At 31.6% G+C, this 15665-nt stretch overlaps 1 protein-coding gene across 1 annotated transcript in view; it reads right to left on the reverse strand.

The window, feature by feature from the left end:
• The window catches only part of LOC114327327 (serine/threonine-protein kinase D3), an 87669-nt gene extending 72063 nt beyond the window's left edge, over positions 1-15606 (reverse strand). The window contains exons 1-3 of the mRNA XM_028275919.2: positions 15090-15606; positions 10417-10561; positions 3407-3547 (exon numbers count right to left, since the gene is read on the reverse strand). Coding sequence (XP_028131720.1) covers positions 3407-3547; positions 10417-10561; positions 15090-15221 — 418 coding nt within the window. The 5' untranslated portion in view covers positions 15222-15606. The remainder of the gene's footprint in view (positions 1-3406; positions 3548-10416; positions 10562-15089) is intronic.
• Between the last annotated feature and the right edge of the window lie 59 nt (positions 15607-15665).

Raw genomic sequence — 15665 nt, forward strand, 5'->3', positions numbered from 1 at the left:
AAAGATATGTTTTCAGCTGATGCAGCTTTTCCGCGCCCTGATTTGGATAGACCTTTTATTGAACCAGCTTCGTTAAACTGTTTTACTAATTTACTGACAGTAGATCTTGTTATAGGATTTCAGTTAGGATATACATTATTAAGATATTACGCGTTTCTTGTTGACTTCTACGCATGTCACCATATCCTAATATCATCAAAATCTCAATGCGTTCTTTTTCAGATATACGATCCATTATGACTTTAAATAAACACCAACAACACTAATATATTGAAATCTCAAAAGTTGATATTGTAACAGTTGCAGCCATGTAAATGTATTATTTTAACTTCGGCCAAAATACAGTAAATGTAGCAATAACAAAATTATGACATTTAGGCCATTAGGAACATTACATGAAAAATATTCTGCGTTTCTTAAGGACGTCTCTCTCAAGATTCTTAAAATTCATTAGATTTCGAGAAAACTGAAAGACCTGGCAACAATGTAAACACCACCATGATATCGGTCGCATCACAAGACCTTTACACTTTACACACCAAAATCATAATGGCAACCGAAGACTCAACAGAATATAATAAAAAAAACTGGACATCTGTTTGTAATGGATTGTATAATGTATAAAAATGTAAATTTAATTACCTATCCTATGATGTAAGCCATACGCTAAATAAAATAAATAAAATAAAAAATAGATTTGAAGAAAAGTGTGATGTCACAAGAAACATTTTCCGAATCACGTGTTTTGTGGTTTCCTATCCCTATACATATTTTGTTTTCTTCGAATTATGGTAATTGACACGTGCGTACGTAATTTCATGCGTGTTGCGGTTTTTCAAAAGTTTATTTTAACTAGGAAATCAAAATACACCGTCGTAAATTAGTGATAATTACATTACTATCTTTTTTAAGTAAATAAAAACCACGGCGACCACACACATACGATAATTGAGTTATTTCTGTTAGACATTTGTTTTGTCAAAACAGCAACAGGTGTGTGTTTTCAAAAACTGATAGTGTGTAAAGTATTTATTAAAATCAGCTAAGTACTTTCGGCATGGCAAAATGTCATCATCAGAGCTTCGTTTTATAGATATAAAAACACCATAGAAGAGCAATTGTTGATAAACAACCTATTAAATATAAAATTGATGCACGACTAGACCTCTTATATTGAGTAAAAATCCTTAAAATTATTAAACATCACATCGATGTGCTACTAGACAATATTGCTACCACAATAGCTTTGTTCGCGCTGGACAACCCGAACGTTCCCTGAGGGAGAACGCCTGCGCATTACAAGATCGAGCGTTCGCGGAGGTCGAATTTTTCCCTCTGAACACCCTCCGGATTTTTAATTCGGTGTTCGCGCAGTACAGAAAAAAGATCCTGAACGTGTACGGGATACCCTCTCGACGTTGAGGATTTTGTTTCGGATTTTAAGTTCGCACAGGCGCACAACATATTTTGGGAAGAATTTCTTGACATTCTGACCATTATTCTGTTCTTACTCCGTCCGCCGTCCAATTCTTAACCTAAAATATTGTTTTGGTAAACAACTTGTAGATGTAGATTCTGGTTTTTAAAGCTTTTAAATTATGTAAAGTGTTGTATCATTTCAATATTCTTCAAACAAATTTTAATATTTTTTATATTAAAGCTTTTTTAGTTGTTTTTGTCAATGTTTTCCATTTAGTATGTTTATAAATAAGTAGGTACCTTTTCTAGTATTATTATCTTATTACTTTTCATTCGATATTCGATAATTATTTATTACGGTAGTATTACAATAAACTGTACTCTGTTTTTACTTAATTTCTTCTATCTAGATGAGCTTATAAGTATCTACATATTCTTGTGGTTCATTTTTCAGTGTAATTTGAGTTAAATTAGTCTCTAATTGAATAATTAATCATAAACAACACATCAAACTTATTGTGAAACTATTTCTTGTGGCTTGTTATATTTCATTATTTTTGTGGTGTAATAAATCACAACCACAACACAATGCCACAACCTATCAAATTCAATACATATATCAAAATTGGAAATGATTGCTTTACTAAATTATTCCTTCCTTCAGATTATGTTCAACCCCCAGGAAGTTAAAGATAATTTCTATTTTTATATCTAAATAACAAGCTGCAATTTCCCAGTAACTCGACAATCTTTTACTCTCTACAAAAATTTAAGCCGAATTTTGGCGTGGAAATACCAAATTATATTGTCGAAATAATAAAGACGCTAATCAAATTTCAAACTTCTAAGAAAGGCATTGAATTGGCTGTGAGTTTGAACGGTAGCGCTCTCTCGCGGTTTGAAACTTATACTTTTCTGATAAAATTGGTGTATGTGAAATATACAAAACGAGAAAAATAGATATTTATCTAGAAAAACACAAATTATGAACTGAAATATTATTGTAACCTGATTACTGAACGAATACACAGAATTAATAGTAAAAGTAATTATGTTTTTTATTTTATTCATTATAATTTTAATAATTAATATATAAATTCGTGCGACTGGATGACTGCTTACGCAAGAGGCCATTGAAAAAAGAAGAAGTTTATGTGAAATTTAGAGGTTACCTCTCTTTTTATTGGCTGTGAGTTTCGTCGGTAGCGCTCTCTCGCAGTTTGAAACTCGTATTTTTCTGATAAAATTGTTCAAATTCAATACACAAACCTGCCACTAACAGCGCTGGCGAAAACTGTCAACTCCCCTCTACACATCGGCTCACGGGGAATAGAAAGTTAAACCTTTGCCTGTTGCTGTTTTTCTCTTTGTTGACATAAAAATTTGTTGCATTTGCATTTTTTGTTGACATTGATTTCGAAATAAGAAAGGGACAAGAAAAGGCTTCCTTCTCTAACCTTAATGTATGCAACCCGTCATTACATTACGAATTCGAAAATTGTTCGTGGAGCGAAAAATCCTGGAAATGTCCAGGATAAGTTTACGTTGACGCCTGCGCCTTGGAAACTAATCCCAAACTTACTCTGAATACGTTCGGGTTACACAGCGCGAATACTACTATTGTAACTAACAGCTGTTACAATGTGGTAACCATATTGTCTAGTAGCACATCGATGTGATATTTAATAATTTTAAGGGTTTTTACTTAATATCAGAGGGCAATATTGATACCACATTGTAACTAGCTGTTACAATGTGGTAGCCATATTGTCTAGTAGCACATCGATGGGATATTTAATAATTTTAAGGGTTTTACTCAATATCAGAGGCCTAGGCCTGCATCAATTTTATATTTAATATGTTGTTTGTCAACAATTGCTCTCCTATGAGGTTTTTATACGTATAACACGAAGCTCTGATGGTGGCATACACCATATAGTCATACTCGTACATACATTTCTATTCTATTTATTTTTTTTGTACTCACCGTCACATTTGAGCCCTTGTCTGACCAGCCCAAACAGCATCTCCCCACAGAAATCGCAAAACGTCGGTGCCTTGTATGAATGCACGGACAAGGCATGAGGTCTAACTATAGTAATTTCTGGAACATGGGGACCTGATATTTCTGAAAAAGAAATAAATACCATAAAATATACCGCTATATATTTATAATCAAAAACTTTTCTACCATATAATGGGGCAAAATTTAATTTACTTCTTAAAAAATTTCTTCCATTTTTTTGCGGTTTCTTTGCGTCTGTCCATGTCACTCCTCTTCTCTCCAATATTTTTCCGATTACTTCATCCCATGTCTGTCTTGGTCTTTCTATTTTTTCGTTTTTCAATATTTTTGCTTCTCACACTCTTCTCACTGATATGGTATATTTCATCTGGTGTAAATGACTCCACTAACAATTATCCCTGTTCTATAAACTCCAATGTGGATTGTATTCTCTGTTCGTTCCGTATTTATGTGTTCCTTATTCTATGTATTTTGGTAGCACCTTTAACTCTTCTTAAAACTTCATCTCTATAGCCTGTATCTTGCTCTTTTGGTGTTTCTTTAGTACCCATGATTTGTTGCCAAAAGGCAGAACAGGTCTACAAACTGCTTTGAAAACTTTCATTTTTGTATTCCGGGATAGTTCCAATATAAGAGTTAAGGGGCTATTCTAGTGTAAAAGTACGAAATTCATATTAGTCTAGTAAAATAAAATTACACTACATGTAAATCAAAATGTAAATTCGTACAGGTTGAAACAAATTTTATATCAAAATTTAGGTGGGTACAAAAGATATTTTCAAGAAAGTATCCAAATCATACAAGGGGATCATTGTTTAAATAATTAAAAAGGGGTCATTTTTGCAAAAAAACTTACTTTTTTGACTGCTGAGGTCATTCAATTACTAATGAAGGTGTATAGGATTGTTTTCTGCAAAGTTGAAGGGTAAATTTTTCACATAAGACTTAGAAAATTAAATTTGGCCCCCTATTTATTTAAATAATTATACATAAAACTTTAAAAACAAATTTGCAAAAAATTATTTTTAGCGTTTTAAATAAGCACTATAAAATATCTTATTTTACAGGAGAAGTTGCGCTATGTTATCAGTATTAATAAAAAAAAATTGGTCCAAAAATATTTAATATTTTTTGAGATATTGAATTTATTTATTAAATGTTACTCTATTTTCAATTGCAAAAACGCGGTTGTTGCCAAAGAAGTATTCAGCTCTATTAAATCTTATTATTTTTATTTTTTTGTATATTTTCGTAAATGTATTGATAAATTCAAATTTCAATTAAACTATTATTATTCAAATTATTCAAATTTGTTTATAATTTGTTTTTTTAATAACGTCGCGGGGATTAAACATTTTGAAATACCGTTTCGATAATTGGATTCCTGGGAATTTTCCACTAATTAACAAATTTTTTTTGTCTTTTTTCCTCTTCTTTTTTTTTCTTGGGAGTTATATTACTACGGGCCCTTTTAGGGTTAAGTTTCATTAAGAATGGTCTAAAATCACTTAAATAAAATGTGGCTACTTACTGAGTTACAGAGTGTTTTATTTAAAAATTATTTTTACCAAGTACTTTCAAACTATTTGACGTATCCTTATCATACTTGGTAGAAAGTGTGGGTACTATACAGTCTACTAAATTGTGATAAACAAAAGTTTCTAGCTACTGCCAGAGGCGTACGACAGGGGATAGTTAATGGTTGACCCTTCCCAAATTCTACGCCACTGAGGAAATTACTATTTTAGAGAAATTTTTCGATTCTCTTTACTGGTAACGATTAAGTCATTAGTTTTCGAGATATTGGACGTTAAAAATGAAACGACATAGTTATTTTGATTCATTCATTCATTCATTTTAAACTTCCAATATATCTCAAACTGATGACTTTATCGATACCAATAAAGTTATAGAATCGAAAAATTTCGCTAAAATAGTAATTCACTCAGTGGCGTAGAATTTGGGAAGGGTCAATCATACACTATCCCCTGTCGTACTCCTCTGGCGCTAGCTAGAAACGTTTATTAATCACAATTTAGTAGGGTGTATAATAGCTACACTTTCTGCCAAGTATGATAAGGATACGTCAAATAGTTTTAAAGTACTTGGTAAAAATAATTTTTAAATTTTTAACTAAAACACCCTGTAACTCAGTAAGTAGCCACATTTTATTTAAGAGATTTTAGTTAAATCTTAATATTTTTAGGTCTAGAATCGACAACTCAGAGAATCGACATTCTTAATAAAATTTAACCCTACAAGGGCCCGTAGTAATATAACTCCAAGAAAAAAAAAAGAAGAAGAAAAAACGACAAAAAAATTTTGTTAATTAGTAAAAAATTCCCACGAACCCAATTATGGAAACGGCATTTCAAAATACTTAATCCCCGCGGTGTTATTAAAAAAACAAATTATAAACAAATTTGAATAATTTTCAAATGCCATTTTAGGGGGGAGTTTAATTGAAATTTGAATTTATCAATACATTTATCGAAAATATACATAAAAATAATGAGATCTTAAGAAGGTGAATATTTCTTTGGCAACAACCGCGTTTTTGCAATTGAAAATATAGTAACATTTAATAAACAAATTCAATATCTCAAAAAATATTAAATATTTTTTGACCAATTTTTTTTTTGCTTAATACTGGTAAGATAGCGCAACTTAGTCTGTAAAAAAAGATATTTTATAGTGCTTATTTAAAACGCTAAAATATTTTTTTGCAAATTTGTTTTTAAAGTTTTATATACAATTATTTAAATAAATAGGGGGTCAAATTTAATTTAGTAAGTCTTATGTGAAAGATTTTCTCTTCAGCTTTGCAGAAAAAAATCCTATAGACCTTCATCGATAAGTGGATTACCTCAGCAGTTAAAAAAGTATTTTTTTGCAAAAATGACCCCTTTTTAATCATTTAAACTTTAAACAATGATCCCCTTGTATGATTTGGATACTTTCTTGAAAATATCTTTTGTACCCACCTAAACTTTGATATAAAATTTGGTTTAACCTGTACGAATTTACATTTTGACTTTTTTTTATTTTATTAGGCTATATACTTTTTTGGAAATTTCTAAAATAAAAAGTACTGTACCAATTGTTTTGAAAATTTGCATGAGCATTGATTATAAAAAGAAGTACATTTAAAACAATTTTCATAAAAAAATATTGAATATTAAACGATTTATGCGCCATCTGCTGGCACCGTGAAAATAAAAACATAGCTCCACTGCTGCAGTGATTGGGACTAATAGAGATCCTGAAACATAAAATTTCAAAGTTATTATTGAAATATAAGTTATTTTCTATACCATCAACTAGGGGTTTTTTGATCAGATAAAAAAGGTCAATTTGGCGGTTTTTGAAACTGAAAATGTTTTAGCTAATTAAAAAAAAATTTCAACACTTTGTTGTTTTTTCAAATTTTAATATTTTTCAAAAATCGTAGTTGATGGTATAGGAAATAATTTATGTTTCAATAATCACTTTGAAATTTTATTTTTCAGGAATCACTGCAGCTGTGGAGCTATGTTTTTATTTTCAAAAAAATTGTTTAATTTTCAATATTTTTCACAAAAAAAATCTAGAATTTCGTACTTTTACACTAGGATAGCCCCTTAAATGTGCAAAAAACTAACCAGATTAGTAAAACCATGCCCAACCAACACCAGAGCAAAAGTAAGAATCCAAAATTAACTGTCCGATCAATTTAATATTAAGGAAAGTCTAACACAAGGAGATAAGCTATCCACAACATTTTTTAACCTTGCATTGGAATGAGTTATCAGGAAAATTCCTATAGATAGAGAAGGTACAATATTTACAAGCATCAACCAAGTCGCAGTTTCCACAGATAATATAGACATAATTAGCTGGACATTAACAGACTTGGAAAAGGGTTATACATATTTTAAAGAAGCGGCACATACTATGGGACTACAAGTTAATGTTTCAATGACAAAGTACATGAAAACAACTCGAGAAAAAGTACAAATGAAAAGCACTAATATATCTTTGAGCGGGCAAAAATATTTAGGATCAATAGTTACAGAAGAAAATAACAACAGTGATGAGGTAACAGCGAGAATTTCACTTGGAAACAAATGCAGAAACAAAAACAGCCAACAGAATAGTATAAAGTCAAACACTCAAAAATAACAATATACACAACAGATATGAGACCCGAAGTAATGTATGCATCAGAAACGTGGACTTTGACTAGTGAACAACAGGAACAACTTCTTAGATAGGAAAGAAAAATTAGAAGAAAAATATATGAACCTATACAGGAAAATGGGGAATGGCGTATAAGAATGAACCACGAAATAAATAGAATATTTAATACATTGACCATCACAAAAGAAATACGAAATAAACGACTGAGTTAGTTGGGACACAGTTAGTTAGTATAAGAATGAACCACGAAATAAATAGAATATTTAATACATTGACTATCACAAAAGAAATACGAAATAAACGACTGAGTTAGTTGGGACACGTAGAAAGGATAGCTGATAAGAGAAACACAAAAACAGTACTTAGAAAAGAATTAAACGGAAAGAGACCGAGAGGTAAGCGCAAGAGATGGATTGATGGTATTAACCAGGATTTAAAAGAACTAGGAATACGAGAATGGGGAAAAAAGCAAAAGAAAGAAAAACATTGTCAATTCAAGGAAGCAAAATATACATGATAATGAAATGATCTCAAAAAAGACAAACTGGGAAGTCATTACATAAACTTACGTGCATAGAAATCGGCCCACTTAAAAATTTGGTCATCTTTGATGTCTCGTATTTCCTAAACCTGTTGGCCGATTTAAGTGATTTTTTAATATGTTATAGCCTGATTCTTTAACAATATCGCTGTAATAATATTGTTGCTAAACAGGTAAATTTTTATTGTATACCGGGAGTACGAATCAAACTGTGTTTTTTCTCAAAGTTCGCATCAGCCTGTGGAATATTTTAGCATTTATAAAATACGGAAATTAAAACCCAACTACAGCTTCAGGTTACATTCTGTTTTTTGATTCATTCGTTTATGTTGGATAATAAAAAAGTTAGGTACTTTAACAACTAGACATATTCTTCATCAATACACGGTGTTTCTAAATAAGTGCGACAAACTTTAAGGGGTACTTACTTACTTTCCGTGTCCGGAACACCAACAACTTTAAATTCTGTATTTCCAATGGTTGGCCACATAGATGGCCCTGTCATTTGCTATAATTAAGTCTTGTTCTGTGCAGGTCTCTCTCATCTCTGTGCATGATAGTAGATGCCGGCTGGTCTGAACCGCGCCACAGTCGCAGGTATCGTCCTCCTGGTATCCCCATTTTTTCAGGTTACTAGCACAACGTGAAACGCCGGTTCTTAGTCTGTTTAGCGCTTTCCAAGTCGGATACGGTAAATTGTGTCCAGCAGCCATTTCCTCTGAGGGAGGAAAATGTGTCGCGGTAGTTGACGCTTGCCATAGGTGTATTCGGCGCGTCTCTGGCGCTTCGGGGATGGATCTTGATGTTTTCAGGAAGCTTTTCCGAGATCTTAGTCTGCTTGGCTGAGTTTGGTGGTCATATAAGGGGTGTCTTCGGTCTGTCTCCTGCTTTTTCCGTTCTACCTCTGACGTGACCTTCCTCCTGATTGGTGGTGGAGCAATTCCAGCAATGGGGTATACCTCTTCGATAGGTGTCGGTTTCAGGCAACCCGATATTATACGGACCGTTTCATTTAGAGCCACGTCGACGTTCTTTGCGTGAGCAGAGTTTGCCCATACTGGTGCTCCAAACTCCGCGGCCGAAAAACATAATGCCAAGGCAGAAGTACGGAGAGTGTGTGGTTGTGCTCCCCATTTTGTATTAGTTAGCTTGCGGATGATATTATTTCTGGCACTTACTTTCTTCTTGACATCTTTAAGGGGTAATTCTGCATGAAAAAATAATGACAGTTTGCATTATAAACGTATGTTTGCAAATGTTTCGTTTCCGAGATACGGGATGTTGAATTTTTTCTTACAAAATGACGATTTATTTATTGTTTTAAAACCGGTTGAGACATGCAAATGAAATTTGGTGGGTTTTAAGACGTAGTTATTGCACATTTTTTGAAATATAATTAAGAATTTAATATTCACCATTAGCGCAATAGTGAGTATAAAATTCTTAATTTTATGTCAAAAAATCGGCAATAACTATCTCTTAAAACCTACCAAATTTCATTTGCATATCAACTGGTTTTAGAGCAATAAATAAATCGTCAGTTTGTAAGAAAAAATTCAACATCTGGTATCTCGGAAACAAAACATTTGCAAACATATGTTTATAAAGTAAACTGTCATTATTTTTTTATGCAGAATTACCCCTTAAAGTTTGCCTCACTTATTTACAAATACCTTGTATGGATGAAGAACATGTCTAGTTGTTAAAGTACCTAACTTTTTTATGGTCTAATGTAAGCGAATGAATCAAACACCAAAATGTTAAGAAAACTTGAGGCTATAGTTAGGTTTTAATTTCAGTATTTTATAAACCCTAGAATATTCAACAGTGTGATGCGAACTTTGAGAGAAAAACACAGTTTGATTCGTACACTCGATATACAATAAAAATTTACCTGTTTAGCAACAATATTATTACAGCGATATTGATAAAGAATCAGGCTATAACATATTAAAAAAAATCACTTAAATCGGCCAACAGATTTAGGAAATACGAGGCATCAAAAATGACCAAATTTTTAAGTGGGGCGATTTCTATGTACGTAAGTTTGGTTCAAATATAAAATGTTAGACGTTTTGAGGAGTTATGCATGTGGCTGGCAACCACACCATGTAAAACTTTAGAGCACAGAAACTCCAACGGGCGACCATGGCCCTTGATGGGCTGTCAGTGGTCGCAGATGATGATATATTTTCGAAAATTAACTCTCAAAATGCGAGTCTTATTTCAACATCATAAAATTGAAACTTACCTTTGGCTGTTAAAACTATTTCTATAAGTGTTTCATCTGAGATTTCTAAAGCCGAATTGATCAACTGTAAAATATTGTTCGAGCTGTAAGCATGGCGAAACAACAATATACGATCTTCTATTCTATTAACACCATGATCTGGAATCTGAAACAAATAAATCTATATCATACATATCTAGTCAGTAAATGCATCACCTTTATGTTTGAGATTTCTTGTTTACAACTAATTACTTTTAGTATAAGTATTCATTTGACTTAGCCCTGATTACAGTGATTATTTCATTCATAGGAGATTCTGACCAATAGAAAGCTACAGAAATAAAAATTAAACTGATAATTTTTGATAATTTCCCGTCGTCAAGTATATTACATCAGATGCCCTTCGTTGCTATGAAAAAATACATTCAGTGACATTAATGACAATTAATGTTTTAAAAATTATGAAAGTAATGACTTTCAACCTTCAAATATTTATAACAACTGTGTGTTTAATTGTACTAATTTGTACTTACATAAATAAATTACAATAAAATTTTGGTTTTGAACAGTTTTATTCATGAAAAAATCGCAACAAATTGCACTCGATCTCTAAAATTAATATAGAATTTTTGCCCTCGTGACACTTGGACATAAATTAAAACTGTCAAAGTGTCACTCAGGAAAAATTCAATAATTTTAGAGCTCTTGTGCAATTACTACTGATAATTAAAACCCTATTGTGATAAAAGTTGGAAAGTTCTTGCTGAAAATTAAAATCCTATTGTAATAAGGCGTAAAAGTTTTATATTCACAGATAGATAGTTAAACTGTTAAACCTTTAAATAATAATCCAGGCAATAATAGTGTAAGATCCATCCATCCAATGGCACTACAGCTCAAACAGGGTCTTGGCCTCCTTCAGCAACGCTTTTCCAATCATTTTGATTTACTGCTGTTCTTTTCCATGAACCCGTTTTTAGGATGTTCCTCATCTACTTCGTCTTCCCATCTCTTTTTTGGTCTTCCAACAGGTCTTTCTCCTTGCATTTTTGCATTTAGCAATTTTCTGGGGATTCTATTCTCATGCATGCGGACCACATGCCCTGCCCACCGCAATATCTGCAGTTTAGTGTATTTTGTTAGAGTTGGTTCGCTATTCTGTTGGTATATTTCTTTATTATACCTACTTGGCCAGTTGTTATTTTCACTTATTGGGTCCAGTATCCTACATAATATTATATTTTTCTTTCAAACAAGTCTAATGCATTGGCAGATTCTTGTATCACAACTAGTGATGTAACGAATGTCATTTTTTGAACATTCGTGAATACGAATGCGAATGCAAATATCTGCTACCGACATTCGCGAATTAGGATGCGAATGCGAATATTCAGTTTTTTTTTAATTTGTTTCTATTTTTGTAATGTTTCCTAAATTTATAATGAAAAGTTAATTGATATTTAGTGTAAATCAATCTGAATCATAAGCTTTATTTCATAATACCAAATAATAAAAGAAGTGAAGGCTGATAATGTGATTATACAAGGTTAAGTTCTATCTATCTATTGCCCTTCATGTGTCCAAAGTTGAACGTAGACCTCCCCCGTATTTTTCCACTCTTCTCGGTTTAGTGCTAATGCTGTCGATCTGGTCCTTGCGTATCTTTTTAGGTCATTCGACCATCTCGTATGTGGTCTGCCCCTTACTCTTTTCTAGTCCCAAGGTCTCCAGTGAGTTATCGCTTCATTCCATCTTCTGTCTCTTTGTCTGCAGTTGTGTCCTGCATATTATGTCCATTTGAGAGTAGCTGCATGTTTGAACTTAAGTTACCTTTTCTTAATAAAAAAAGATGAGAAGTGAATAGATTTTGATTTTATTAACCTAATATTACCTTAAAATTATTTTTTTTTCTGGTTTTCATATTCGCAAAACATTCTCACAAATTTCGCGAATGCGGATGCGAATGCGAATATGCAAAAACATGCGAATGCGAATATTCGTTACATCACTAATCACAACCCGTGTTTCACAACCATAACTTACAATGGCCCTGATTATTGTTTTATAGATTCAGAGTTTTGTTTTCCGGTGTAAAATAGGTGTGTGGAAATACAGAACAAGAGAATATATCTAGAGTGCTATGTATTAAGAGTATAAGTCAAAAATGAAAATTTTTTATTAGGACTTTTTAAAGTCTTTTTTACCACTGACGAAATAACTATTACAACTAAATATCAAAATGGTGACGAAATATGATTAATAAATTAGTAATTAACTATTTTACTTTCTACTTTGGTAATACCTTATTAATTAAGTATATAATTCAAAATATAGAAGAATTCCGAAAAATCTATTTTATGACTTATACTCTTAGTACATAGCACGTTAGATATGTTTTCCCAACCGACAACATCAGGTGAGTCATTACTTGTTCAACAAAATCAAGCACTCTTTACTGAGAATCAAGCAAGAATCCAAACTGAGCAACTGTTATACAATGCCTGACCACAGGAAAAACAAGAAAGAAAATGCTTAAACATGATCATACAACAAATGAAAATCCAAATAGAAATATTACACAAGAAAATAGGGGAAGAAAAACAAGAGCAAAATGAAGATATAGAATATCGCACAGATGACGAAGGACTAAGTAAAGAAACTGAATGGATGAGAATTCAAAAGGCTAGGCTATTCAGATTTGCTATTTCTATATGTTCAGAACTACTTAAAACAGTTTAAATGAATTGTCTCTCTAGAAACTGGGGGTTTGATTGAATCTCTGCATTGCAATTCCATAATAATACTAATTATGCATTATCCATACCTATTGAAAGAACATTAAAAAATGTGGATAATTTATTTAAATAAAAAGGTATTAACATACCATTTACAAATTATTTTTGGAATTATCTCTGCCAATAATTATTGTTTATGCATTTTAATTTGGAAACTCTCAGAAATAAAAAACTTTTTAAGATCTACAACTTTTTTCAACATGATTTTTTAATTTTTATGATTGTTTAAAAAAAACAAAGCAAAATCAGCTGTACATTTTCACGGATTTGTCATCAGCTATCTCCCATATTTATACCTTTTATTTGGAACCTTCAAAAAACTGTTAAGATTTTTTGAGATGTTTTTTTCTTAACTTGTCTAAACATATTTGTATTCTTGAAAATTTACATTCAGTTACCACTAGTTTGTATGTTTTTTTAAGTGAAAATTTATCTAATTATTTGAAACTCTGTATTGTTTAGAAATTATTGCCATAGTTGTTTAGCTCTATTTTACCTAGTATTAATAGAAATGCTTGTTATTTCAAGGAATGCATTCATATTTTAGTTGTGATAATAAATTCCTAAAAGCAATTGATAGTTCTTTAAAGTTTTAAATATCATTTTTAAATAAACTGTTTAAGTTGCTCAATATTTTCTGATTCGTTATTTCAGAAAATAAACTAAATAGTGCAGGCAAGATCTGTTTTAATTGGACAATTTCCATAGTAGTACTGTCGCCAGGGGGTTTACAAAGGCCTCCTTTATTTAGATGGACTTACCCAAGTTTTTTTATGTATTTTGACCCATAGAACACGAATTTTTTGGGTAACGGTTGGTCCGGATGTCGCTAAGATCTGTTATAAACAAAAAAACTTGCAAAATTACAAAAAAGCGATTTTGTGCAAAATAAAACATTTTTTTGTATTTTTTGGGTCATTCTAAGTAAAAAATTGTATTACAGGCTTTTTAGCAGGATGCATAGTTTCCTAGATAAACGCAACTGAACTTTCAAAAAATTGAGTGATTTTTTTAATGCATCTCTCATTTAAAATCGAATGAGGTACAAGTGCAAGAGCCTGCAAACAAGCAATATCTACGTAGCATGCAACAAAATGCATGTATTGGACACTAGTCAAAACGCTCAAACACACTATTTGTTTATAGTTTTGTTTAACAATAAACAAATTAATTTTTAGCAATGCAGATAATCAAGAACAGTATAATTTGACTTGAACTTTCAAATGATGCAAGCAGAATTGCTATTTTATTTTTTAAAAAATTGCAATTTTTCAATTTTTTGAAAGTTCAACTGCGTTTATCTCGAAAACTATGCATCCTATGAAAAAACTTGTGAGGACATTTTTTACCTAGAATGGCCCAAAAAATACAAAAAAAGTTTTATAACAAAAAATTTGTGATCTATGGGTCAAAATACACAAAAAAACTTGGGTAAGTCCTTCTAAATAAAGGAGGCCATTGTACCCCCTCTTGTACCATTGTACTAAATGGAAAATATTCATTATGAACTGCTTTTCGAGGGATCCCACCTGAACTATAAAGTAAAAATGTCATTTCTATTTTTGTTTCAAAAGCTTGTAACTGGTTTTGCAACTTTTATAACATATGAACTTTATATTAAATTTTAAATTACACAAACTGAAGACAGAATGATTACTTTTTGGGTGTTTAATGTGACAGTTCGAAAAAGATTAATTGCTCTCTTTAATTTGCTTTTAAATTCTAGGATTGGAACTTATTATATTTATTATTGTTTCTATTAATAAATTACTTACAATGTTTGAAATAGACTTAACCAACTGTTGGAATGTAATTAGTTAAATGACACAGATTATTTTCGGCAGTCTAAGAAAATACACATACTGAAAAATGTATCAATCTTTATTTGTAAATACATACCTTAGAATTAAGGAAGCTAACTGCGAGATTCTTAACAGTTTTGAGATTCAGAGAAGCCTGTGGGACAGTAATAGTGTCCCTTATGAGCCCAAATTGGAACAAGAAAGTAACTTCTAACTTTTGGTTATCCATCTTTTAATGCTCTACAATGATCCTTATCTAAATATTCAAATTCTATTTAGCATTAATTTATTTCGTGTAGACGTACGGAACCGGTTGTTCTTAATTTAATTTATTTCATCCTTTCGGAAATACCAGATTTGGGTTCAATAAAACAAGATCTACTGGTACCGTTATGAACACTTTGTTACATTTTTAACACATTTCTACAACCTCTTCGTCAATATTTAAGACACTAAAAGTGGAGGACAGTTAAGAGGGGTTTAATCCACCGCGTTTTAAAGAAATTTTCAATTTTTACGGGGAGAAACTTAAAAAACATAACTTCTCAACACAAACCACCACATTTGACATTTGTCTTGGCCTTCGCCTTTCGTGACGTTTAAGATAATGCAACGTTGCCAAAGGTAATTAATCAGTTTACGTCTTACGTGCTATTACATACAATGCATACAA

This window comes from Diabrotica virgifera, chromosome 4, assembly GCF_917563875.1.
Source record: "Diabrotica virgifera virgifera chromosome 4, PGI_DIABVI_V3a".
NCBI classification, from domain to species: domain Eukaryota; kingdom Metazoa; phylum Arthropoda; class Insecta; order Coleoptera; family Chrysomelidae; genus Diabrotica; species Diabrotica virgifera.